This window comes from Dicentrarchus labrax, unplaced genomic scaffold, assembly GCF_905237075.1.
Source record: "Dicentrarchus labrax unplaced genomic scaffold, dlabrax2021, whole genome shotgun sequence".
NCBI classification, from domain to species: Eukaryota; Metazoa; Chordata; class Actinopteri; family Moronidae; genus Dicentrarchus; species Dicentrarchus labrax.
This window is the reverse complement of record NW_026136707.1, coordinates 19,631,186-19,658,952: the sequence shown is the minus strand read 5'-3', so window position 1 is coordinate 19,658,952 and position 27,767 is coordinate 19,631,186. Positions and strand designations below refer to the sequence as shown.

The following is a 27,767-nucleotide window of genomic DNA, read 5'->3' as shown; positions in this document are numbered from 1 at the left end:
CAGAGCTGTTTAGTATTACAACAAAGCCTTTCGTAGTGGTGAGACCCAGTGCGAGGTCAGACCAAACTAAATGATAGGTTCAATGTTTACTGCCCCAACTGCCTTCATAACAACTTACTGTCTTTGCCAAACTGAACACTTTCCAGATTGTTTTATGGATAAAATAAAGTGTTTCCACTACAGTGAGCACCACAAACACAAGACTGAAAATAAACATTGGCTCCTGTATGCTGCATGCAGTTCATTGTCCAAGCTAAGCTGACTGTCAACAGACAATAATGGGGTCAAAGAGTCTTGGTGTAAAAGGCAAAAGCACACAGGGCTTTAAAAAAACTCTGTGCAACATTTTAGCTCTCATTTATCTTGATTTATCATCTAACATAAACCGGAAGATTGCACAGCAACCTTGGTGGTCAAACTGGTGGTTTGTCCAGTAGATGGCGCCATGTCACCATGTCTGGTCCTGAGTTAGTCCCATGGCGTGCTAAAATATCAGAATCAGCCCTATTGGCGGAGTATGTGTGCACATAGGCTACACAGTGTTTGACAAGCTCCCTTTTACATTTGGGACCACTGTGAGCGGACCCATCTCTCTAAAATATACAGTCTAATGTGTCTAAAAAATGCGGAAATCAAACGCCAGTCAGAGATGACAAAATCCAAGAGGGGATGTGCAAATTATGTTGGTCAACCGGAGTTCCTTCCTACTTGCACTGCACTGCAGGGATTTCCCATGTTACACTACTGTACGCATCCTCCCTCACGTAGCCTCCGTCTGACACGTGCTGTGACATGAGGAGAGGAGAGGGGAGGGGAGGGGAGGAGGAAAGGGGGCAGGAGATGAATGGGATAGAATATAAAAAACTAGAACAATTCAACGCAGCTCTAATTAAAATATATTCTTATTTCCATATCTAGCCTAATTTATTTCACAGTGTAGTATATCCAAGAATACAATTCATCAAGCCAGTTTACCAACACCCTGTCTCCATGTGTACGTGATATGTTAGTTTCATGACTTCTTACATAACAGGGCTGCATCTATCCATATAGGCACACACACACACACACACACACACACACACACTGCAGCCATATAGGCAGTCCTTTACAGATCAGTGGGCAATGAAGGCCCACTGCCTGTATAGACTATAGGGCCCTGCCACACAGAGAGTGACCAGCCTGCCAGTGACATTAATAATGAGTTATTCTGACTGTAATCTACAGCTGATAGTTTCCTGTCTCTGTGTGTTATAAATAAATAAATGTCCACTATTCCCTAGTGTTGCATCACACGCACGTGACTCTATACATGGTGGGAACGGGATAAAATGCTTCATCATTCCCCACCACTTCCACGATGTCCTCCCGCCAGTCTCTCTCTCTGTGTCTCTTTAATATCTCTCTGTCTCCCTGTCTGTCCTCTTCGGTCAATATTGCCCTTAATGGTCGACGTGTGAACAAGACGTTATCCCTCTAGTTACCATGGCAGCCGTTGAGATATCGTGACCAGTCCCTCGTTCCGAATGGATCCCAGCAGCAAAGGATGACATGACGTCACGTCACTAGGGCGACCAGGCTCCCCGAGGCACGTGTCTGGTATAAAAACGGAAGGCGGCACGGAGGACTGCGCACACAGACCCAAGAAGCATCAGCCGAGAGGTAAGCCGCTAGACCGATTTACCCTTCAGTATATAGAGGCACTTTTAACGGCCAGAGTACACCAATGTGTGTATATTATATAAATTGAGCGCGTTAAATGTATTTTAAACGCTTCAGCCTTCATTTACAGCTTGAAATGTTAGATTATCTGTGAGTGTACAGATGTCGGTCTGCCATACAACAGCTTGGTTTACTAGCTAACTTAATGCGCTTTTAAATAACAACTGTTCGTCTTTGCTGTTAAATTAGCATATTTTCCTGAGACTGGCGTTACTAAAAGTCGCAAACGACTTGCGGAAGCCAGAGCCCACCCTAGAAGTTAATGTTAATTGACTATACCAGCTTTAAATTAATTAGTTAACGAGTCTCAAGTGCACGAGGGACCGGCGACAGGATGAGAGACAGGGATAGCTCAAAGCTCAATTAGCCTTTAGGTGTTTAAAGCAGCCTGTTTCGCAGGATGCACGCTTTAATGGTACAGGAAGAGAAAGGCGAGGGTGGGAGGGGATGCGGCCATGGCCTTGCAGTCTGGAGAAAGGCTGCTCGTTGTGTAATGCGCTCTGATCGAGTCGTTTCGTTGCATCATTTAACTTTCACTGACATCCACGGAAGCTAGAAACACACAGAAGAACTAAAATGACAAGGAATAGCGCACATAAAGTCTGTATATATTCATTATGGTCCAGTAGTTATGTATAATCCATTCATCTGTAGCTGAAGTGTCTGAGCCTTCGGGTAACGTGACATTGGCAGCTCCCATTGCTGCATCTTTGCGGAAGTGGATTAGTCTCCATGTTATATAACCCAATACAAAAATATATATTACCGCGTTGTTTATCACAGCAGAATACTTAGAAATAGTTGAAAGGTGTTGAGTGAAAACCTGATCGTAATACTGCCTTTGCACAAGATTAGTGAGCTGTAATGAAGCCGGTATATGGGGTGAATGAGTCTACGTGAACGGAGGTGAAGCTACGTGCCTCCCCTGGTCTTCGTGATGAAGTCTGTCGTCGTTCATTTCAGAGATGAATTGTACTCTCGCAATGACGGGAAGCAGAGGTCATAGTGATGCAACACGCGGAACGGGACAAATGAACAACCTTGGCTTCGTTTCATGTCGAAATACGAAAGGTTGTGTGTTGAAAGTCTTCCTGCGATGCTTTTGAAGGGCAGAGAGGAAGAGTAGTGTCGCATTATTCTGCCGCAGTTTGACTCCAGACTCGACAGACCTGTTGATGCGGTTTGCAAAGAGGCCTGCACTATTGAAAGCTAGTTCATCTCTTTTTATTAACCTACCACACGGTCTATAAGTGGAATTAGTAAAATTAAATAAGTCAGACGTGTACAGAGGGAATTAATAACTAACAGGAGAATGGATGGATATAAAAAACAGTTATATATGTCAAGACCACAGCCCGATTGTGCAATAAAATGGCAATCCTCATGTCTATCTATTATAGTATTCAATATTATACATTAAAACAGTATGAATAATACAATACATAAAACTATATTATTAATTGTGGTAGTCAAGATTTGCTCTCAGTTACATTACAGCTCATGTAGGTGTGGTACATGCAGATGCAGCCATGTCTGGCCTTGTCTCACTGCTGAAGGTCATCACTCCAGCTGAGGAAGGTCACAGCAGGCCCAGAGGTGCTGTAGTGATGCTGACCAGCTGCTAATCTTTATTCTCAAACTCTTTATCAACTTGACAAGGGTTATTCACACTGTACTCTTACCTCAAGCTCTGGGTGTCTGAAGGTCGCTAATAACAGGCCCAGTGTCGCCAGGGAGATGCTAAGTATTGTCATTAAAGCTGTATTTGTTGCCAAACGTCAAGGCCTGTGATCAGAATTTGTGAAAGAAATTAGCATCAGAAGATAATTCTAGTTTTGCAGTATTTTGTAATTATTTATGACAATAACCTTCCTCTAGATTATTTACTCCCAACATATAAAACTTTACTTTGAGTAGGTTCTTCTTGACAAAAATCCAGTCTAATATATTTTAAATGATGAGTGACTGATCTCAAGGTAAAATTAGCTAGTTTCATCAACACATTATTCAGTGGTTAAATGTACACTAGTACATCATCACAGGCTCGTCTTGGCCAAAGATGTGATTGTTCTGACTTATATTATTCCTTTTTATGAGCGACACAGTGACTGTGTGACCAACATGTTATGTTGCCCCTTTCTGGAGCAAGGAGTTAACTAATAGCCAATGATTCTGTGCTTGCTGTAAGAAGTGGCTATTTTATGAGATTCATGTCTGCATGCTCCTCATGTTGGTCACACCCAGGCTGGTTCAAAATCAACACAGTTTAGTGCATCCTGCAGGTAGTGAATAATCACTGCTACTTAGTCAGTATGACACTCATTTACATACAGCCTTGAGTCATTCATTCCTCTTGAGTTGGTTATGACTAGTTTTTTCTAGAAGAACACAAGATTTCCACTCAGTGGTAGTGTGGTGGATCTCTCGATTATGCTCTGTAGCTGACTTGTCAACCAGCCATACTGTCCAGGATGTGTGTAAGAGAGGAGGAACTCTGGAGTGACTCAGCACTCTGCACTTAACCGTCGCCAGTTTAAGGAAATAAACCCTACAGTAGGGAAGGATGTACACAGCTGCGAAATAAAAGGTCCCTACTTGTACAATGATAGCAGTTCTTAAAATATATTGCAGTTATTCACATGTGCAGGTGTTTGTATAGCCAGTAGGATATGAGAAGAGTAGCAGACACAGCATAAAACTGTACCACTGTGCTGTAGCTTCGAGAGAGGAGAGGAGGCAAATGACAGGGTCTGAGCCTTAGATTGGATATCTGTCATCTGCCTACTGACACAGGCTCATACAATAGGGCTATAGACAGTGTGTGTGTGTGTGTGTGTGTGTGTGTGTGTGTGTGTGTGTGTGTGTGTGTGTGTGTGTGTGCAGTCCAGCATTACCTCTGCAGAGCAGTCACATGTCTCTCCTATTGAATCCTCTGCAGTTTGATACAGCACACCTTTTACTAATTCATGATCGTTGGTGTGTGTGTACGTGTGTTTGTTACTACATTTATAAAAAACACCTTCCTTATCTTAAAATAATTAATCCAGACCTCTGTATATGTATTTGGTAGCAGGAATACATTAAGCTATTATCAGCACTATAATGTTAATTTACCACTGATGAAATGTCGAATAGAAACAGGACCTTCTTGTCTGTCTGTCCCTGGCAGCAGGAGACCATGCCTGCTGAGTAGGACACACAGTCTGAGGCATTGTGTGTGCATGTGTCTGACAGGTGAAGTGATGATGTTGGACATTTAACTGACTAGTTTACAACAGCAAAGTGACATTGCCTCAGTGATGAGACTATAAAAAGCAGTTATACTGCTAAAGAAAAGATAAGCAGAAGAAAAGTTTTTCAAGTTGCAGACAACACAGAAAGTTTGACTCCATTTCATTAGTGTGTGCATGTAAGGTGTATAGCTGCCATTTATTGTTCGGTCTCTAATGTGTTTGATTTATTTGATTCACTGAAAGGCGGGCAAAAGGAGAAAACATTACCTAATTGGATAGTCTGCCTGGCCTCTAGCCAATCAACGCACTGCAGTGGAAAAATACTGGAAGGAGAGAGAGTGTGACAGAGGGATAGAGAGCTGGAGGAAGGTTTGAATAGGCAAGAGACACTGAAAGAGGGCGCCTAAAGGAGGAAGGCCGAGGGAGTGGCATAGTGGGCAGGAAAAGTGAGTGAGTTCACTCACTCTTGACAAATTTCCAATGAGTACACAAACCAAAGACTGTGTATACTAGCTTCACTCTATCTTGGCCTCTACTAAAATGAATATAGGTTGTTTTCAAGTTGTAGTTTTACTCTTAAACAGTCGCAGTCCTATCTGTATGGGAACTTTAATACTGTTGGAAAGATTTATCTGTGCTCCCAAAACTCATGTCCATATAAGGGTTAGCAGTCAGTGACTGGAGTCCCCACACCGTCCCAATGGTCTTCTGAGAGTGTTGACATATTACAGAGAAAAGAATAATCGGTGTTTGTTTGGCAAAGTGCTGGTACTTGACATTAGAGGAGGTGTTGGCAGAAGTGAAATGCTGTGTCACTGTCATGTCCTCTCCTCTCCTTCGTTTTTCATTCACCCAACAGATTTTGTCTGTTTTGAGATTTAATCACCTGATGCAGCCTGTTGTTTTTGTCCTTTTCTGGTCGACTGGTTATGAGTCATCTTTCCCCCAGCGGTCCCTCTGGTCCCACATACACACAGGCATGGCAACCCTGTCCTGCACCACCCCCTGATTAAACTCTGCGTTTGTGCGAGGAAAATGGGTCACCGCTCAGAGGGAGGGTAGGTTTGTGCTAAATCAATGAGGGGGGCTAGACAGACAATGAGGGGTGAGGACAGACATGGGGAGATGGAGGGAGGCTGTTGAATTTTAATGATTTTTTGTTTGGGTGGTTGGGAAAAAGGGAGGGTAGCTGTGATACTCATGGAGCCAAAAAAGTGGGGGATAGACAGAATGAACCAGGGCAGGGATTAAAGGGCAAAGAAAGAAATAGGCAATAGGTAATAGGGTGTGGATAACAAAAGAAGGTGAAATGGCCAAAGAAAAATGTTAGGATGGAGGACAGATGGATGAAGAGAAGTAGCTCAGTGTATTTCCTCATTTAAACCTCCCCTGACTGGCTGTTCTTTCCCCTCTGTCTAACCAATCAGAAGAGGAGATGGTTGCACCACCCTTGTCAAGTGATTGACTCTTAACGGTCTGATCTCAGGCTGGTGAAAAAGGAGATGTGAGATTTATGGGGCAGGGAGGTGAGACAGAAGGGAATGGAGGGAGGATGAAGGGACGAAGGTAGAATGGAAAGATTGGAAAGACTGGTTGGATGCATTTCTCTTTTTACTCAGTGACGTGTCTTTTTGATTTGTGTCAGTCCTGCTCTCTGTCCAGCCAACTGCAATGCTGTCAGTCTGCAATGGACAGTAAATGGTCAAAAAAAGGTATAAGGAACCTTGCTACACTTCATATGCCTGGCCGTCTGTGTGGCTCTCCTTCCTACATTTTAATGAGTGTCAGCAGATTGCAAGCTGCAGTTAACAGCATGTAACTTCTTTGCTCTGCTCTGCACAATACTGCCTCTGTGAGCTGGGACATGTCTGTGTGAGTGCTGAATACCTGATCAGGGCTGATTGGTCTACTGTCAAAAGAGGCAGGACTGTGTGGTAGAGGTGTGGGAACAGCTGCTGGCTGTGGATGAGTCGATTATGCCTGCTTATAAATGTTTCTGTCAGTGTTTTAAAAGTGTATTACAACATATTAAGCATATGTTATGCTATAACTGCACGATAATACATATCTAACAATGTGGAAGCAGAACAGTGGTGCTACAGTAGTATGATGGTGCAGCACAAGTATTTTAATTTTGTTTATTAATTCATTAAAGCTGCATTAAATGAGCATGTTTTTTTCTAAAAAAAATAAAACTAGATATTACACACGATATTACTGGAAATGGCTCGTGAAGTTTTGGGGGGTTTTTTTGCAGTATAATGAGATCTTAAAAGTGGCATCTATTAACATCACTCAACACGAGCAGTATGGCCAACAGAATTAAAGACTTGCTGCTTTTTTTCATGGCAATGCTTTCAACCAAACTACAGTAGTCATGAGCAGTCTTAGCACCTTTGTCCTTTTTCAGCTAACCAGAAATGAGTTAACCATGACTCGGTGGTAAGAGTTCATGTCAATATTAAGTGACTTTTATTCTAGGACACTAGTCGCCTGGTGTAACCCGGGAAATGGATCTTTTAAAATGTGAACATCTGCCAGCCGCTGACAGATAAATGTTCAAATTCACAAACCACTCAATAGAAAATCATTATTTTGTGTCTGTGTTTGTATCTACCAGCCACTATTTTCAAGACCCTTTCTGGGGACTAGTGCAAATTTTCCACCCTGCCATTGATTGGCCAAAGCCCCACACTGCTGCTAGGCAACAAACAGCATCTGACATGGGTATGGGGGTCACCAAGGACATACAGGCAGACTAACACACACGTACCTGTCCAGTATTAAGGTCTCCAAAGCATCCCTGAGTCAACTTATTTAAACATACTCACATTTTAATGGTTTATCTCAACTAAATAGAAATTATTATGTTCACAGCAAAATAGTCAAGTTGTCAAATTCTCTACATTTAGAGCCACATTGCTAGATTTGAGTCTTACAGGATCTTTCTTATAACGCCCCACTAGTGTCCAGTCCCACTTTCAGTCTGCTTTAGTGAAGCACAATAGCTCTGCTCTGAAGTAGTATCATTTGTCAGTAAAGCAGCCATTTTATGTTGGAAAAGGATAGCGTAGAGAGAGAGAGAGAGCCAACAAGTGAAGTGAGACAAATTGTTGGGCTGAAAAGTGCGCAGGCGACGGGGAAGTAGAGTTCAAAAGAGAGGAAAGAGTTGTGAATGCACAATGGGCAATGGTGAGAACCAAGTATAAAGAAGAGGAAAGACATAGAAATGTGAGAACAGCATAGTCATACTGTATACACCCTCTCTCTTTTTCTCTCTACCTCTCTCTCTCCTCTGGTGACCTTGTATTATAGATAATAGCAGAACACAAAATGGATGCTCTACACTGACAGAAAGGTACTACAAATAGGTGCACGAATAGATGGAAGAAAAAGATAATTAGAAAATAAGAAATCTGACTGTGGCAGACTGATCAATAAATAAATTCTGACTGGCATCAAATAGGTTTGCAGTTCCAGCGAGACAGAGCATCTAAAATCGTTCCAATTTATGATCTACCATTGTTCATGTTTGAGAGTGTGCGGTAGCATAAGAGAGATTATTTATCCTAATCGGGTTGCTCCTTCAGTCTATTTAAAGTGCTCCCACAATGCATTTCACCAGATCGACAGCCTGTCCTACATGCTCCCCACTGAGACACACGTTCACAGATGCACACACACACACTCAACAGATTAGGAGATTACAGTAGTCTAAAATGATAACCAACCAGTTCCAAGGACAATCCACGTTGCCCTTACTCTACCTGCAGCTGTCTCACACAGACTCACTGCTGGTCAGGCTGGTTAATGCCACTGCCTTACCATATCTGGTCACCTGTATGAGTGTGTTTAGATACATGTTACAGGCAGAAGAATCTAAACGATTTGTAGAAAGCCTAAATGTATTAAAATATAGTATTGCTAAAACACAGCTCACTTAAAATCCTAAATGAATATATTAGCAACCTAATCCACACTTTATATCTGCAAAGCGGATTCAGGTAGTTTTTAGTGCCAAAAGGCAAGTCAAATGATTTGTTATAGATTTGTCAAGCTAAATATGATATCAGAGTGCATATCTCTTGTAACATAGACAAACCACGGATAGCAAAGGAGCTGAAGAGGTGGAGTTAGTGAGTAGATGTAGGATAGGAATGCAATACGTCAAAAAGCTGTGGGCTGGAGAAGTAGGAGGAGACGACAAAGGAGGCGTGGAGAGCAGAAACTGGCAGATCAGTGTACAGTATGAAAAGACGAGGAAAATAGAGGGAAAAGGAGGTCACATAGTTGAGTGGAGGCCAGGTTTCCTCTCTGTTCAATCTGCAGACAAGTATCTGTTTGTCGGGGTACATACCTAGCTCTTCACCCTCCCTTCTTATCCCATTGTTTTCTAAACATGTCCCTGCATGATGTAACACCTCCCTACTCCTGCAGCAGAAAATCATGCTATTCGACAGCCTGTATTTTTCTGTCACTGACAATAAACAGAATTACACCCTTGCACTCGTCTGTTATTCTAACATCAACCCAAGTACCCAGCTCACCTTGTCATTCTTACTTTCCGAGCACACCAACATACTGTACCACCTTGGTGTTTGTTTCACCCTCCTGTGCTAATGCGTCACACCACCTGTCTGATGTACTGTGAGGCTACTGCTACAGGTCTTTCTCCAAGTTATTTTAGCATTGCTGCGCAGACCTTACAGCTGGTGCCACAAAAGAAAATAACAGCATACAAAGTAGACGTTCAAATTTAGCATTTTCAAATGTATACTATTTCATAATATTCCATGAAGGCAGACGGTGCAGAAGCACGACACGCAGGGAGGATAGGAGAGGACAGATGGTAACAGTGTGATGGTCAGTGTATATGTAACAGGGTGAGAATAAGAGAAGAGCTGACATTAAGAAGAAAGGCGTAATGTAACGGTAGGCTTTACAACAGCAAGAGAAATAGATGACGAAAGATCAACTCAACACACGTACACGGACAGATTTTTTTGTGGTTTATGGAGCCTGAAGAATTAAATCTTCACACCAAAATGGCATATTGAACATGGTCGCATTACAGCAACACAAACACATTGTATATTGCCAGCGACTCAGCTAGCCTGATTAAAGTCACCTCTTGCTGCCAGGGCAACAGTTTGTCTCCGTTCAAGTACTCGTGTGTTTTTGTTGTCAAGCCTACCATTATATGTTTAAACTCAATGACAAAGAAGAGAGGGCATTTGTTGGCACATTGTTAAGCTGCAGAAATTCCTGGAAGTAAAGAACACAAGCATTTTTTGTCTCAGTCATCTGACTGTGTTGCCAGCTAGAGGATATTACTTAGTGAGATTGAATAGCCTGCGTTTTTATGTTTCTTATCATCACTCATTAGCTGTAGTTCTCTTTCTAATGTCAATGGTTTGTCTGTTTCCCCCCCAGGTAACTTAATTCCCCCAAGGAACAGCAACCATGTCAGATCTCTGTGTTGGAATCAATGGGTGAGTTTGAAACACAAACATTAATTCATAAATGGGGCGTTTACTATTTCTACACTTTTTGGTGGTTAGTAAATGATTATGAAGAGGGGTGAAAAGGCATTTTCTCGGGGTGAAATTGTTTTCAATTACTTTTCAATGATAAACACACCCTGAGTACAGTATGTAGAATTTATATATGAGAGAGTAAGCCCGTACAGCAGAAATGGGTTTATATCAATGTAGCTGCTTCACAATAAAAGCCTTCAAGTGGAAAAGCTTTTAATGTAAATTAGCAATGAAAAGTGTTAGGTTGCATTAATCATAACCTAACAGCAGTGGAAACTCGTCATTTCATGATATTTGTGCTAATGGGGATTAATGGGCAGGTCTTCTCTATGGTAGTAAACCACTGGAAGTTATGCTGGATTCTAATGACATGATGACACAGTTTGAGGTTTTGTTCGAAGATTTAAGTGAGGTCCTGAGAAATTTTCCCACATCAACTATTATTTCTCTCTCCCTCTCTCCTCACAGCTTCGGCCGTATTGGCCGTCTGGTCTTGAGGGCTTGCCTTCAGAAGGGCATCAAGGTTGTGGCCATCAATGACCCCTTCATTGACCTGCAGTACATGGTGAGAAAACTTACAAATGAACATTTCTTTTGATTCTAGTGGAGCACTCAATTTTCATTTCAATTTCAATTGAATATGCTTTCAATGGCATGAATGTCATTTACAGACTTATAATTTGGGTAGAAAAAAAGGTTTGCACAATAATAAAAAATACTCATAGTCTATACAGTTTATGTATACATAAACTGAACAATTTAGCTTATTTGTCCTTCGGTTGTAATTTTTATCAGATGTTAAGCTTGGAGTCAACACCACCAGTGATTCCCGAAGCCTCCAAGAAAACTGAAAACTATTATTTATTTGTGTTGCGACAGTGAATGAAATAGGTTAATATAGTGTTTAAAATTAAGTTTATTTTTGTGATGAAAAAAACCAGAAGCCACGTGCCTCTTCAGACCCCATTGTTTTCCTGTTTCCTAGGTCTACATGTTCAAGTATGACTCCACCCACGGCCGTTACCATGGAGAGGTCTCCCAAGAGGATGGCAAGCTCATCGTGGATGGTAATGCCATCTCTGTCTTCCAGTGGTAAGTGATGATGATGTTTAGTGGATATTGGCTGTTTCACAGATATCAGCAATGTTGATATTGATGTTGATGTGAAGTGGTAGCAATAAGTTTAAGTGAGGCTAGAGAGAGACCCATCTGATTTTTGAAGTGCCACTTCAATACAAAACTTTAACTGAATCAGAAAGCTCTCTGTAATAGAAGCAGCCATCTATGAGTTTAGTTTGAATTATTACATACTTAATATTTCATCTGTAATGTCTTATGGGTATTTTTGGCCCTTTTGACCTGGTTTTTAATATCCAGAGTTAATTCCAAGCAATTGAATGAGGCTCCCTGCTGCCTAAGGCCTCACTCAGTATAGTACATACAGTATAGTTACCCCTCCACTCATTGTACCAGCTGTTGTTTTAGTCCATTGAGGAATGGGCCTCCTTTCTGCAAAAGGCCATACCAACAAAAGGAGGGGTTATAGAGGAGACATTCCTGTTCTTCTTTGAGTGTAAATTTGTTAGGTTTCCCTCCTTGTGCCTCCTGTTTTTACCACACCATCTGCTCTCTTTTGGCAAGACTATTAACATTTACATTCTAAGTGTTAATAAAAAAAAATTATCTTTTGTTCATTACTAGTATGACATTATCCAAAGAGGCTCTGCACTGAACTTAGAAATCACAGGATGTACTGTTTTCACTTCTCTCTTGCTATATGCTTGTTCACAATCTGTTTTTTATTTCTACTTTTGCAGTAATTTGCTGTTTCAGGTCTTTGTCCACCAAGTTTTATATAACTAAACGTAGTGAGAATCATTTCTTCTTAGACTGACTCTGTTCTGTTTCTGACTCCAGTATGAAGCCAGCAGAGATCCCGTGGGGCAGTGCTGGAGCCAAGTACGTTGTCGAGTCCACTGGAGTCTTCCTCAGTGTGGATAAGGCCTCCGTATGTACACACACACACACACACACACACACACACACACACACACACACACATCTGAAACAAATATGCAGACAGTCAGATGGTCCAGTTTATAACCTGTGCTTTCTTTCTCTCTCGCCACAGTCTCACATCCAGGGTGGAGCTCAGCGTGTGGTTGTGTCCGCCCCCTCACCTGATGCTCCAATGTTTGTCATGGGAGTTAACGAGGACAAATACGACCCCTCCTCCATGACCATCGTCAGGTAACGGACCATAGTCTTAGACATGCATTTACACTGTACATGTTTAATTTTAACAAACATGTTCCTAGATTTAGGCGACCAGTTCCATTGCGTTCATATGTACGTCAGGAGATCTGAATGTAGTGGAGTGTGATAGTAAGTGACCATGTCTGTCTTTCTGTTGATAGCAATGCCTCCTGCACCACCAACTGCCTGGCCCCCCTGGCCAAAGTCATCCACGATAACTTTGGCATTGAGGAGGCTCTCATGGTAAGTCACACTAAATCTGAACAAATGAATCATTTTGACTGCAATGAGCAGTATTAAATCACTGTTGTGACAAGTGTTGTGACTGTATTTGTAGCTTTAAATGTATGCCAGAGTCATTTATGTTTTATATGAATGTCCTCTCTGTAGACTACAGTCCACGCATACACAGCCACCCAGAAGACAGTGGACGGTCCCAGTGCCAAGGCCTGGCGTGATGGCCGCGGTGCCCACCAGAACATCATCCCAGCCTCCACTGGTGCCGCCAAGGCAGTGGGCAAAGTCATCCCCGAACTCAACGGGTAACCACAAACACATTTGTTATCAGCCTCATGAGCAGATGCACCTTTTGTAACTGTGGCTAAGAAGATAAGAAAAGACCAAAATAGAAGGTGACACAGGTCCAATGTGTCTCTTTTGTCCGTCCTATCTCTCTAGTAAGCTGACAGGCATGGCGTTCAGGGTGCCAGTGGCTGATGTGTCCGTGGTGGACCTGACATGCCGTCTGTCCAAGCCTGCGTCTTATGCTGAGATCAAGGAAGCCTGCAAGAAGGCCGCACATGGACCCATGAAGGGAGTGCTGGGTTACACCGAGGACCAGGTAAAGTTACTTCTCATATACTGTAAAGCAAATACATGGCTAGTGATCATAGGGCGAGGTGAGATAAAGAGGTCAGGGCAGGGGTATGTGCTCTTGTCCATTCATGTTTTAAATTAATTGTGATTCATTTTACTGAAAAAGTGGAAATAGGACTGACTGACTCTCATTAAGTTTATATTTTGCCAAAGCTGTGCCTGGCTATACTACAGTATATCTGACTTGTAGTGCCATTTGTGTTCTGCAGGTGGTGTCCTCTGATTTCATTGGTGACACCCACTCCTCCATCTTTGATGCTGGTGCCGGCATCTCCCTCAACGACAACTTTGTCAAGCTCATTTCCTGGTTAGTTCTTCTGTCTTGGTCACACAGGAAGTTAATTTAAAGAGGAAAAATAAGTTTTGCATTTTTAAACCCTAATGATCAATTTCTCTTTCTTCTTTTCCCTCCCTCTCTCTCCAGGTATGATAATGAGTTTGGATACAGCCACCGTGTTGCTGACCTGCTTCTGTACATGCACTCCAAGGAGTAGACACTTCCTGTCCAAAAAGGAAGTCAGGAAAGGGACCACCCCAACCATCCTCTACCCCCTCCATTCTCTTTTACACACAGGCCCCCCACCCATAGCCAAGTCATAGCATCACAGCCCTTAGCTCTACTACAGTATACGTAGGAAGCAGCAACAGTGTGTTTGAGTGTTCTGAGTTTATCTGTTTTTTCCTTTAACGACAAGACGATCGGTCGGTGACAGTATTTGTGTCTGTGTGCCCCCTCTCCACCTCCCACTGCCACTTTAGATGTGTCGTTATGGCTCAGTACTATGGTATCTACTGTATCCATCTCCCTGTTGGTGTGTTTTAAAGGCTTAATTACCAGTGGAAAGAGGAAGCTGAGAGGCAGAGCTACTGTAACTCCGCTTAAGAGTAAAGAGACAAAGAAATAAAACTTGAAAATCATCAAATGTGAAGTTGTCTTGTTTTATTATTATCTGTTCACTGTCTCCTATGAAGCCCCAAAACTTTGAACCTCTTCCATTACAACTGATCGGTTGATAAAATTCAAATAAATTAAAACAATTTAACAATATAGCCACACTTTTTTACTGGTTAAAAAAAAAAACTCACACTTGAATTGAGAGCACACTTTTCTGACATTTTTCTTGTCTGTATTTACTCCACGCACTCCAATTTTATTTTCACATTTCATGGACAAAAAATATGCATTGAAATAACAAGGAGGCATCTAGTAGTTGGACATATATATAACTTCATGGTTCCCATTTCCCTCTCTCCTCTCTCTCTCTCTCTCTCTCTCTCTCTCTCCATTATCTGTCTGAATCTCCACTGTCAGCAGTGAAATTAAGAAAAATAAAAGTTAATAACTATGAATAAATATGTGTGTAAAGAGCAAATGGTCGAAGGACAAAGAGGGGTGAATAGCCATAGGGTAAATTTCAGAGGGAGAAGTAAGATGAAGGGACGTGTTGGTGGATTTAAAAATTCAAATTCACAACTTCTGTATTCTTGAAGCCTTTTTAGCTTTTTTTCTCCCTGGGCCCTGTTATACCTCCTGTAACAGGACGTAGGCAACTTAATGGAAACATCAGTCAATGTCTCCTCTCAGAAGGAGAAGGACTGTGGCTCCACTGTTACCCCATTCGCCCCATTTTTTCATTCTCTAGTCGGAGACATTGGTGGGAGAAGGATGGAGCAGCCACAGAAGGGGGGCCTTTAGTACCGCAATGGAAATAAGTCTTGTGACTTTTGCAGTATTGACACTGGAATATCCTGTTCTATTTTAGTACTGTATGCACATCTGTGTATTGTATTAATTTATTTTATTAATAATTTCAAATTTGAATATAGTCAATTAATCAGCCACCTGCTGCCTCTTTTAGGGTACTGCAGCAAGACTCAGCAGGCGGGCTGTATCCTTATATAGAAGAATTGTTTCCCTTCTGGTTTATACCGCCATGGCCAAGTTACTCCCTCTTTTGCTGCAGTGCCACCTACTGTTTCACTGCACATACTGCAATAGGAACACATTTCAGAGGTCTATGGAACATAAGTATGAACTTACTTAATAGTGTAGAAATTTTGTGTGATGACTGCTGTCATCTGCTCAGCTTTTAGACTAAAACACATTGAGACATTTAGTCGGCTAGATGGGAGTCTCTGGTGTTTTCATGTTCTACTGTGGCCCCTATGGCCTATAGATCATGCATCTAGATAATTTCTTAACAGCAGGAAGTGGCTTTTTTGGCTTCAGTGGCCACTGAGCAGCTTTGATAGAAATGAACAGAGCACGGCCTCTGACGCTATATCCAGTTCTCTTTGTACATCCATGGGGTCGCCTTCCGTGTTGCACTGCCATGTTTCTTTCAGAAGCCCAGAATGGAAAAACCAAACACTGCCTCTAGATAGGGTGTGTTGAATTTTTTTGTTGCAAGTTTCACAGCCACCTTCATTTCTCATTCATGCTTGGAAGGGGAGAGTGTAGGCGACGGAGTTGTGATCTGGAACTACACCGCTAGATGCCACTAAATCCTACACACTGGACCTTTAATTAACAACATCGTACTGAAGCTGAGGTAGGACTGATCAACTCATCTTTTGACTAAAAAGATTCAAATTCAATCATTTGCCTGCAGCCTGATTTCCCCATCCAAGCATGGAGTCTGGAAAATTTTGAATGTAGAAAATTTGAATGAAGCTTTAAGATGCAGAGGGAGAGCGCATTTCACTGCACCACACATGACTGCATTTGGTTCCACTTTGTTTTTAAATTCTGTCCATCTTTTCCTCATCATTTGTTATGTTAAGTACACCACAAACTGACATGAAAAGCAAATTGAAGCCGAGCTAACACTAAGGTTCTTTGTGTTTATTTTTACCACTCCACTTTATAAATGTAACTTTTAAAGCTTTAATATAGCATGCTACTCAGAAGATTAGATCCAGTGATTTCTGGTCCTTCCTCTGGTCTTATTGCATGAACATTTTGATGAGATTTCATTTAATGCTGGAGAGGAGAAACTAATGAAGTATTATTGAATAGTTCAAGTATTTCACAGTGAGAAAACACACTAGCAGTGAGGATCTGTGGCTGCACATGATAGGAGATAGATGGATCTTCTTTTTCTTCTTTTCAGAAGATTGGGTCAAGTTTGTATTTGTACTTCTACCACCTTCTTTATATTTTTCCTGATACATTACTGACTAGATTTCCTTGAAATGCAACACTTGGAATTAAATTTATAATAATCCTTAACATTCTAATGAAATCTAATCCCATTTTTGTGCTATTTATGACGTTTATTTCTGCAATAGCCATTAAATGTATTTACAGTCTGTAATTAATTTCTTTAGAGTAGTTTTCATTGTTTGTGGCGGAGTCTACCATTCCCACCATGGATTCATGGAAGTTTACAGCTTGCTGTAGTATTAAACCACACTTAGGGTTAGTGTGGTAAGGACTGATATCTCAAGGATTCCAACTTTAAGGTGATATGACTGATTTGTGCCAGAGAGGAACTGAGACATATTAAGTGTCAGCAGGGTTACCGGTTATTGTGACAAAATGTACAAAAAGATCAGCATCACACCAATTTTTAATCCTACTTCTGTGTTCATTTTCCACCACAAATATGAGGAGATAACTTTTTATTTTTTCAAACCTGATTGGAAAAAAAATGGAAAATCTTCAAGCTGAAATTTAAAGGTAAATTCAAGTTATTATAATTAAATAAAACACAGTAAAATCTGCTTGCAAGACTAACTTGGGACACTGGAGTGATGTGGCAAAGTAGTACTGGTCAGTTGGATGTGGCAAGGCGTGTCTATGTTGGAGTGAGGTATGTAGTCTATAAGAGCAGATTGATTGCTCTGCACCAGCCACTGATGACACCACGAACTGACCTGGCTACTGAAGGTATTATCTGCAACCAAACGCACTTTTGACTTGACGTGAAGACAGGAGCACTCATGGGAAACAAGGACAGCCCTGAACTCACACTCTCCCTCCTGCTAATGGCTGCTCTTTGTTTGGAGGCATCCATAATAAGAAAGTCAACTTACTTTTCATACAAGAAGATGGACTGGACAGAGGCCAGACTGTACTGCCAGGAAAATACAAAAGACATGGCTATCTTAAAGACAGCGAGAAGCCAGCTGACTGAGTTGTTGAGGGAAGAGAATATCAACCAAGTCTGGATCGGTCTCCACAGAGACCCTGAGGATGAGTCAGTCTGGAAGTGGATAAATGTAAAGTGAGTATCAGTTTGAAATGATCTCTATGCTGATTTCAGTATCTTAAAATATAAATGAGGTAAAATGCTAAGCTGTAGATATCATTGGTGTGTTCCAGAACCGGAGAAGGGATCTCAGGAGACGACTTGTCACAGAGCAGCAACTGGGCCAATGGATCACAGAACCGTCACTGTGTGTTTGTGTCAGATGAGGATCAAATGTGGTACAGCACTAGTTGTTCAAGGGAAAATGGTTTCTACTGCTCAGTACAAGACAAAGTTCAACATCACAAAATTGCCCTTAGCTGGTACAACGCTTCTCTTTACTGTCAGAATAATAGTAGTGAGCTAGCAACCATCACAGAAATAAACAGAGATGGTATTAAGAAATATGGTTGGATTGGACTGTACCGAGACCCTGGTGAGGACTGGAGGTGGATCGGGGACGTGCCATCTGACTACAGAAACTGGGCACCAGGAGAGCCAAGCAATGCAGACTGTGCCTCTTTTGACACTCTCACTGAAAAATGGCAAAGCAATGTGTGCTCCGAAAAGCTTAATCCCCTCTGCAGCATCGACAACCTGGTGGTGGTGAATATGAACAAGACATGGGAGGATGCCCTGAGCTACTGCCAGCAAATGGAAACTCCGTGTGCGAGCTCCTCGGGGTCCTGCAGTAACAGATACAACCTTGTGAGCCTGGAATATTTGTCTGACTTCAGCTATGTCAAAGAGAGGATCTACAGACTGGCCACGACCGATGAGGTTTGAGAATGCATGGTGGGGTTTACATATATGCCAGGGGTGTGACAGGTTGCACATTGTAAGCCATTCAGCCAAAAAGTGATGTTCCCTTCTCTCATAGTTTTATAGTTTTCTGAGGCATGCAGAAATAAAAATACAACAGCAAATGGAATGAAAAGTTTCCGTTTTTTAAAGTTTTCTTTTAAAATGTAAATACTGCTAATTTATTGAAAGACAGGATAAGGATAATATAATTAGTACTTGGTATTTTATTTACTTTGAGTTTTTTTAATGCATCATTTAAATGCAAATTCAATTTATCAAATTATAAATGCTCTTTTAAATGTATCAGTTTATTGACTGAAGGGTAGCATGCTCCATTGTGTATTTTTAATGTCATGAATCGTTTTACTCTTCTTTCTACTTCAACTTACTGAAAGGCAATTCAAGATCATCAGCTAAATACCAGAGTGTGGACATGTCTTTTCTTGTTAGAGCTGTTCAACAAGGATACCATAGAAAATATTGAGCAGTGCAGGTAACTACATTCACCGCTCACCCTCAGTAAATAACCTTCAGGGTGAGTGAAGGTGAATGAGTGATCATACAGGTAGTTCCTTATCATCAATGTTTTTTCCACAAGGACAAAAACGAATTTAGTAACTAAACACAAAACAATGTTTTGTTTCTCCAGAAAATGACATCCATTGTGAGATGGACATAAATATACACAATAACTTAAACTAAACTTAAATATGACTGAAAAAAGAAAGGGCTATTTGATAACCCAAATAGACAACAGCATTACCTGGTTTGCTGTCACTGAGTTAAGCATTTAGTTTTTCGTCTGATATCTCATTTAGTGTTAATATTCATATTTTGCTAAGAAAAAAGTAACTTGAAGCGTCAGCAGTTGGGGTCATTCTGCATGGCTTCATTTACACCACAGTTTAGTGAGATAGAAGATCAGTCATCGTCTTTCAGTGATTTGCTTAGGATTCAAGATTTAATTGCTTTATCAAACTGCAGCTTCCTGAAAATAAGCAAGCATGATATGAGAGAATGAGAGTGGGAGCAGTCAGATAAAACACTCAAAACTTCCCTTGTGTCTCAGGTTTGGACGGGCCTGCGCTTCCTGGCAGGGAAGTGGTTGTGGGTGGACGGAGAGAGGCTGGTAGACCATGGGATGCTGCCAGACTGCCCGTCCCTGGACAAACACTGCGGGACCCTGTCCAAATACGACACAAGCAACTGGATCATCAGGGACTGCTCAGAAAGAAGAAACTTCATCTGCTACAAACAAAAAGTACTGCTATCAGAGAATGAAAAAAAAGATAAAGAAAAATAATCCTAAAAGCTTGTCAGTGCTCTGTTATTAATAATATATATATATATATATATATATATTATTATTGTTTTGTCTGTAGTTTAACAGGTTGAGCTCTCTCTACTATAGGGCACTATATTCTATATTAATAAGGTTTTGTTGTGATTATAGTCATGAATAGATTGATAACAGATTAGATACTCAGAAATGTATATTTCTTGGTTGATGGAGTGAGAAATAATATTTCCACGCAGAAGAGTGACGATGTAATCTTTGACCTAATGTTTTGTGGTAAAAGAAAAAAAAAACTTTTTCTATTGTTCTTTGTGACATTTCATTCATTACTGTGTAGTCTTCACTGTCGAAATTCAAATGGACAAAACATATTATAGATTGTCAGTTTAACCAGCTTTTCATTTAAACTGTAATTATTGAAATCATTACTTGCTCCAGCTGGATTCTTTCAGTGCTGTGTGCTCGCTGATCAGCTGCTGGGTGTCATTCTGTAGTTGAACATTAAACATTATTTAAAGTTTCGGATACATGTAAATGTTAATGTCGGAATATTATAGAAGTTTTGGTAATAACAAGTAATAAAGACATTTAGCAAAATTGTTTCATGTGTTAATAGGATTATAAGGGACTGTCTGGGTTTTTGCAACAGGGTTTGTCTCACAGTGTCCTTCCTTTATGGTTGTTAGTTATAAAGGTTATCGTCAGACATTTGAGACATTTCCGTTCAAGAACCACCTGAAAGTAATTGCAAAAGTATGAGAAAATCCAGACGTTTACAACGAAATCTTCTGTAACAAACCTCCTGTTTCCAAGCCAATCATTTTCATTACTTAGATATTTAATATATTATATATTTTGTATATTCTATATAATAAAAAAAAATTCAATACAGTTTGATTGTATGGTAATGGTAACCAGTATGTTTAATGCTTATAACTCACCCACATTTAATCCTAACACTAGTATTATATTACATGAAATGAAGCCCTTTAACACTTTATTTGACAGCAGAGAAAATCATCTTGTGGAACACATTGTTAAGTTCCTACCGGTGGCATGTCAGAAGAATGGAAAATAAAATAGGACACTGTGAAAATCAGTATATAAGAAATCATTTTTATAATTATCTACAGGTATTAACAGATCAGAAGATCAAAGGGACCATGTAGGAACAGAAGTCTATTTCAATTTCAAATACATATAGGAATCAGTTTATACAGCTATATATATGCTAAATCTAATATGAGGCACATAATTGACATTTAATTTGGGGAAGGGGGAGGTAAAGAACAAATCAAAAAGGAAATATCTGACATTTGGCCAAAAAGGTGAGATGGAGACAGCCTGGGTAGAACATACAATAAAATACAAAAAACAGTAAGAGCACAAAGTGTTAAAGGAGGAAATGGAAACGAGGAGGTAGTTATATCTAGATTAAGGTTTGATTACACTGTTTTAAATTATTTTCATTGGGTAAAGTAAATTCACAAGTATATGTGCACTGTAATATAAACGAAAATGTTGAACAATGTATTAATACACTGTATCAAATATAATGAATAGAGGGGACGATTACAACAAAGGGGGAGAGAGGCTGGACCAGGATGGGATTTAGAAGGGATATTGGGAACAAATAGATATGGCATAAAGAGAGCTTAAGGATTTCCTAATAAACAGGATTGTTAAGTTTTTTTTTTTGTCTATTTATTTATTATGTTGTTCATAGACTATAATAATAATAATAATAATAATAATGTAAATAATAATAATGTAATAATAATAATGTAAATAATAATAACAATAAAGTGCATACACCGGTACGGTAGGTGGCGGTATGAAGCTGTACATTGAGATTACGTTCCGTCAAAAACAAACAAAGAAGAAGGAGATGTCGGAAGCATTTCGAGGTGAAGCCAAGCTCACTTCCGTTCCTCATTCAGCGAGAGCACGGCAGCTTTCTCAGCTCTTCAAACGGTAAATACTGACACCAAAGGCTCTCTTTTAAAGGTGCTGCCATATGTTTTACATTTAGACAGAATAAAAGTTATCTTTGTAGTTAAACTCGGCAAAAAGAAATGATCCGTAAGTCTCGTTAGCTTGACGCAGGAACGTGTCTGACACTGGTGACGGGATTGTAGCTTAGCTAGCAGCTAATGTACACATTATTAATTTCTTTAATGATATAATATAACAGAGTAACGTTATAGCTCCGCACATTGAGTCAAAGAGACACCTGCCAAACCTCTCAGTAGCGCTCGGTGATGATTAGTTAGCTCTCTCTGTCGGCACTGTAACATCATCTAAACCTGTTAATGACTGTTTAATAAAGTACAGCTGTTTTTGTACATTCAAGAATATATATTTATATATATTTAATGAAAATGTCAGCAACTAATTGTCATACAATTACTGAAACCATTAAGTTAAGCAAAGTGTCAACAGAAAAATCCACCAGCATCACTTCAGATAATAAATGAATCATTTAAGCCAGTGAGCAGGCTGAATGCTACATTATCTGGGTTTACTGTAAGTGCCAGGACTTGCTGCTTTCTCTGTTTTATATGATTGTAGATTGAACACGATATCTTTGGTTTAGTGGCTTTGTTGTAACAATGACCAATTTAATCATTTCTCTTTCTCTCCAGGGAGCTGAATTCTGTGACCAGACATCATGACACTGTTTCACTTCGGGAACTGCTTTGCCCTGGCGTATTTCCCTTACTTTATAACATACAAGTGCAGTGGCCTGTAAGTGTGTGTGTTTATATCAGGGATCTGAAACAAGGGTGCAGAGTGATGCATGATAATATACTGTATGATATCCTCAGATCTGTCATGGCCAGTGAAGTATAGTTTGAGTAAAGGGTTGAAAGTAAAATACTGTGTTGAACCATGTTAGAAAATTACTGTCAAAACAGTTTTACACCATTGTTACATGGTTTCTTGTGTATTTGTAGGTCGTAGCAACATATGCTCGGACTAAGAAGTGTTAATAATCTGCTTAGTAATGTCAGAGGTTTGGGAGGGGTCCACATAATCTTCTTAGAGCTGTGCGGTGTGCTCTTGAATTTGGTGTTACTTTTGCTTACCAATGTAACTTTGGTTTCTATCACTATTATTGCACTCAAGTCTTAAACAATTGCATCCCAAATTGCCAGTTTCTGCCTGGACTGGGTTGTTTGATAATTGTAAAAATAATAATAATGATAATAAATAACTTTTTGTTTGTGTGTCCAATATTTAGTTCAGAGTACAATGCCTTCTGGAGATGTGTCCAGGCTGGAGCAACCTACCTGTTTGTCCAGCTCTGTAAGGTGAGTGAGCTTTCTCATGATTAAACCATCTTTTATCATTTTGAGGCTGAGGTGCCTGGATTAAAATGAATAAGCACAAAGCAGAATATAGGATGTCACTAGCTTCCTTGTGTTTCAGAGTGTGTAAACAGGGTTTGCTGATCTTCTTGTGTTTCAGATGCTGTTCCTAGCTACATTTTTCCCCACATGGGAAGGAGGAGCTGGAGTTTATGACTTTGTTGGGGTGAGTGTGGAAACTCCATCATAGTAACAACATCAGAAAGGAAGATTTATGTCACTCTTTGTCATGTTGTTTACTATCATAATGCAAAATGATAATAATGTGTGTGTGTGTTTGTTTTCCAGGAGTTTATGAAGGCAACAGTGGACCTGGCGGACCTGTTGGGCCTTCATCTTGTGATGTCTAGAAATGCTGGGAAAGGAGAGTACAAGATCATGGTGGCTGCGATGGGCTGGGCAACAGCTGAACTTGTGATGTCCAGGTAAGCAGTAACACTGCGGAAGAAACATTAACTTTACTTTGACAAACGACTGTATGTGTGTAAACACACTGTTGTGGCTCTCCAGGTGTCTTCCCCTGTGGGTGGGAGCCAGAGGGATTGAGTTTGACTGGAAATACATCCAGATGAGCTTTGACTCTAACATTAGCTTGGTGAGTAGCTGTCCACTGCTTCCAACTGTCTGTCCTCGACTCTTCCTGTCAATCTGTGTTTTCTGAAGCGCCGTCACGTTTTGGTCTACAGAAAGGATTACAATAAAAGGCAATGGGAAATCTCATTTAAATCCAGTAATTATTTCTGTGTGTTTATAGGTCCATTATATTGCCATGGCAGCAGTGGTGTGGATGTTCACACGGTATGACCTTCCTAAGAGCTTCAGGCTTCCTGTTACTGTGCTGCTGGCTCTCTGTGTCTACAAGGCCTTTTTAATGGAGTAAGTCTGACATGCTTTTACACACACTCATATGCTCACTTCTGACATTTACACACCTTCAGACCTACTACATACAGTATACAGAAAGATGGAATACAAAAGCATCTGTATCTTCAGGGATGTGACATTGCTGTTATTGTTGAAAAGTTAACAGTTGTGGCTCAAATTGAACAGGTAGGATGTATTTATTAAGATTTTATTTAACATTTAATTGAATTGCAGGGGTAAAAACAAAGACAATACAACATTTTAATTAATGAGCTCTAGAAGTGTTGTAAGGCAGCTTTGGGTACGTTTGAACAGAGCCGGGCTAGCTGTTTCCCCCTGTGTCCAGTCTTTATGCTAAACTTCACTAACCACATCCTAGCTCTAGGTCTAGCTCTAGGGTGGTATCAATCTTCTTATCTAACTTCTGACAAGAAAGGGAGCAAGTCCAGGGTCTCACGCCTCCTGGAAAACCTGGACATTTAGAGACTAGTTTTCCAGTCGTGAAAAGTGGATTTACTGAAGCAGAACGGGAAAAGGCTCCCGTCTCATTTTGGCAATCTAACTGTTCACGTCGAGCTGCAACCAGAACTCTCAGAAGCCTACACTTTACAGTCTACGTATGATAATCTGCATCATGTCTCAGTAGAAATTATGTAGACTGTCATATGCTTGCTAAAAAAACAGCTTATTAATGATAACATTTTAATTTGTTGCAGTTGATAAATACATGTTAAATGTATGTGCAACAATCACTCCCTACATCTTCTTTTGATAGGTTGATAGGTGAGAACACTATTTTTATATTAAATAAATTGAGCAATAAAATAATACTTGATTTCCACTGTAACTTATGGGCTGTGACAAAGTTAATGTTACAGGAAACTGCAGCTCCACCACAACGCAAAAACCAGCTGTGGCCATGTAATGCAGTGTCCCATAAACGCTCACCACCTGTAATGAACCTGAATTTATCATGAATCCTGCATCATTAATAAAACTAGGCCTACCAGTAAATCATGTGACCATCTGTGAGTAAGTGCTGTCCTGTATTATCAAGAAAACATCCTGGAAAATGATTTCTTAAAAAGAGTGTGAACCCTGTCAGTGTATTTACAAAAATGCAAAATATGCATATTTGCTGGCTGCACTTTACTTTGTTAACCACAAGATGGTGCTAGTTAACAGCAACAACATGAGCATGAGGTACGTTTTATGTTCGTGGGAACACACATGGGTTACTGTAGTGGATGCATTCAGTATACAGTTCTGTGAACATGAAGCAAAAATTAGTAAATGGTAAAATAATTGTATTCTTTAAATCTCTTTACTAAGCTCCTCCTATTTTTTTTCTATTTAGCGTGATTAAAATTAAGCACACATCACTTACTAACCCATGAAAACTCTAAAAGGCTTTTGATGTTGTGCATAAAGAATAAGAGAAGACCACCAGGTTATTCTTATTTATTTTAAGTTATAAACAAAATGATACCACCATACATCCCTGTTGTGTGGTTTATTTACCTGGAAGAATTTTAAAACTCTAAGCTTAAGAATGCATGAGTAAGTGGAAGTGGTGGACTTTTTTGTCTTACAATTTTAGTTACATGGTATTTGGGTGACCGAATATCTGAAATCCCTTGAATAAACTCACTGTGTGTGTGTGTGTGTGTGTGTGTGTGTGTGTCTGTGTGTGTGTTAACGCATTGTTTGGTTGTTTATCATTGTAACATTGTGTTTCTCTCTGCTGTGTCTTCAGGTTGTTTGTTCATGTCTTCCTGTTGGGCAGTTGGACAGTGCTGTTGGTGAAAGCTGTTCTAACCGGTGCCATCTCTCTCTGCTCGCTGTTCCTCTTTGTCACTCTGGTCCACAGCAACTGAGTAAAACTCAGCACCTTAGGATAAGCCTTCAACAACAACAACAACAACAACAACAACAACGTCTTTCTGGTCCTGATTGTATCGGGGTTGTCATAAATCAGAAGCTGAGTCCTGATACCATTTCAGTCTTACTATCAAAACCCAACCCAACAGACTACTGAAAAATGTTTGTTGATATTGACTAGTTGGACTGGTCTGACGTACAAAACAGGCTAACGTACAAGCTACCAACTGGTAAGCTAACCAGTCCGGCAGGAAGAGTTGTGACATCGGGAGGCTTCTGTATATGATTGGCGTACCTAAGCTGTGTTGGTTTTGTTAAAGTGTGAATTTTGTATCAGAGCGACAACAAATGAATTGAGTCTTTATGAATAACATCATTCTTTTCTATGTGTTTTTCAATGAGCCAGCGTAACTGCGCAGATTAAATAGTAGAGTGAATTTATAATAAATGAATGACAGTGATAGTTCCCTGATGGTTTATTGTGTTGCCTCAAATTTATCAATTTATTTATATACAAGTAAATATTACAAGTAGTTAAAACATAACTGTAGCAAGATTTGTCTAATTATTGAGGAAATTGTATTAAAAACTTAAACGTTAAACTCAAAAGACTGAATGACGCCCGCAGTATGAACACACTGAAGTCCACTCAGCATTATGACCATATTATGTTGAACTGTAAGCATCTGTGATTTTTACATTAAAGTGTCTTTTTGTCTTATCTTGCCCTCAGAGTTGTGATTGATCAGACCATTTTAGTGTTCAGTGATTGACACGAATGATTTGTTTAAAACCTTCTCTTAAAATGTTATAGGCTTAAACCAGATGCATGATTTCTTTCTTTATATTCATGTGTTTAGATCTGACCAGTTACTTATCTAAAAGCAAGATGGTAAATGCCTCACTAGCCCTCTTGTTGTCTTTGGGGTCATTTTCAAGTATAATGTTTAACTTCTCAATGTCTTTTTGTTTCATATTTAACAGCTTTTTCTTATTTAATGTTCTTTGAGGTCAGTTTGACCTCAGGCTGTTGTAGATGTATAAAACGTATAAGAAATAATGAACATTTTGCACACATATGTGCAGGTTGCTTTGGCTGATATTGAGGTTATTATTAAAAAAACATTGTATGCTTTGAGGCAACATAACCATAGTTGTAGTAGTGTCGAGAACCCCTGAACTTTTTTTTTCCCATGTCGCAGAGGAGGGGGAAAATCTAATCCATACAACGTAGTAAAGCTTACACAGCAGCCTTCTGACCATTTCTCTTGTTAGTGCTCTCTCTTAATGCTCTCTCTACTGCAAATTACCTAAGCAAAGGTTTTCTGCCAGTGAGGTTGTCACTGGTCTTTAACAGTGAAAGTGACATAATGGAGAATGTGTCTGAGACTGAGGATGAGGTTGAGGAGGAACCTGGTTATCAGACATCTTCCTCTGATGTGAATGAGACCGTTGGGGTTGACCCTAGTTAGGTTTTAATTCAGGTAGTCAACAACGAGACCCTAGTTAGGTTTTAATTCAGGTAGTCAACAACGAGATGGAGAATAAACTCGGCTAACTATTTTAGTTACAATCACTTTCTGGAGGTTTATTTTGTTGGTGTGAATAAAGGATAACAGGAGGGCTAGAGAGCCTGTCAGTTGAGGGGAGGAAGCTGATTTGTTATCTCAATGGCTTTCTGCCTCCTAAAAAGCAAATGTTTAGTTTACAAAATAATTGTTCCAAAGTCACAA

At 40.1% G+C, this 27,767-nt stretch overlaps 3 protein-coding genes across 4 annotated transcripts; all 3 read left to right on the top strand.

Moving 5' to 3' along the window:
- Positions 1-1,570: 1,570 nt before the first annotated feature.
- On the top strand, positions 1,571-14,547 carry gapdhs (glyceraldehyde-3-phosphate dehydrogenase, spermatogenic). The gene is made up of 11 exons (XM_051406385.1): positions 1,571-1,662; positions 10,389-10,447; positions 10,961-11,057; positions 11,478-11,584; positions 12,410-12,500; positions 12,624-12,742; positions 12,910-12,991; positions 13,139-13,290; positions 13,427-13,589; positions 13,834-13,931; positions 14,049-14,547. The coding sequence occupies exons 2-11, from the start codon at positions 10,419-10,421 to the stop codon at positions 14,116-14,118; spliced, it is 1,008 nt and encodes a 335-aa protein (XP_051262345.1). The 5' UTR covers positions 1,571-1,662; positions 10,389-10,418; the 3' UTR covers positions 14,119-14,547.
- A 1,374-nt stretch (positions 14,548-15,921) lies between these two features.
- Positions 15,922-20,727, top strand: LOC127367621 (macrophage mannose receptor 1-like). Its single transcript, XM_051407636.1, has 3 exons — positions 15,922-17,853; positions 17,952-18,597; positions 19,691-20,727. Exons 1-3 carry the CDS (start codon positions 17,570-17,572, stop codon positions 19,922-19,924), a joined length of 1,164 nt encoding a protein of 387 aa, XP_051263596.1. The 5' UTR covers positions 15,922-17,569; the 3' UTR covers positions 19,925-20,727.
- Positions 20,728-21,795: 1,068 nt separating this feature from the next.
- Positions 21,796-26,755, top strand: tmem147 (transmembrane protein 147). Of its 2 annotated transcripts, none has more exons than XM_051407160.1 (8): positions 21,796-21,892; positions 22,564-22,666; positions 23,163-23,232; positions 23,390-23,455; positions 23,578-23,714; positions 23,800-23,884; positions 24,044-24,165; positions 25,910-26,755. In XM_051407160.1, exons 2-8 carry the CDS (start codon positions 22,590-22,592, stop codon positions 26,028-26,030), a joined length of 678 nt encoding a protein of 225 aa, XP_051263120.1. In that variant the 5' UTR covers positions 21,796-21,892; positions 22,564-22,589; the 3' UTR covers positions 26,031-26,755. The 2 variants fall into 2 exon arrangements, with proteins under 2 accessions (XP_051263120.1, XP_051263121.1); XM_051407161.1 differs by having other exon boundaries at positions 21,832-21,925.
- The last annotated feature ends 1,012 nt before the right edge of the window (positions 26,756-27,767 follow it).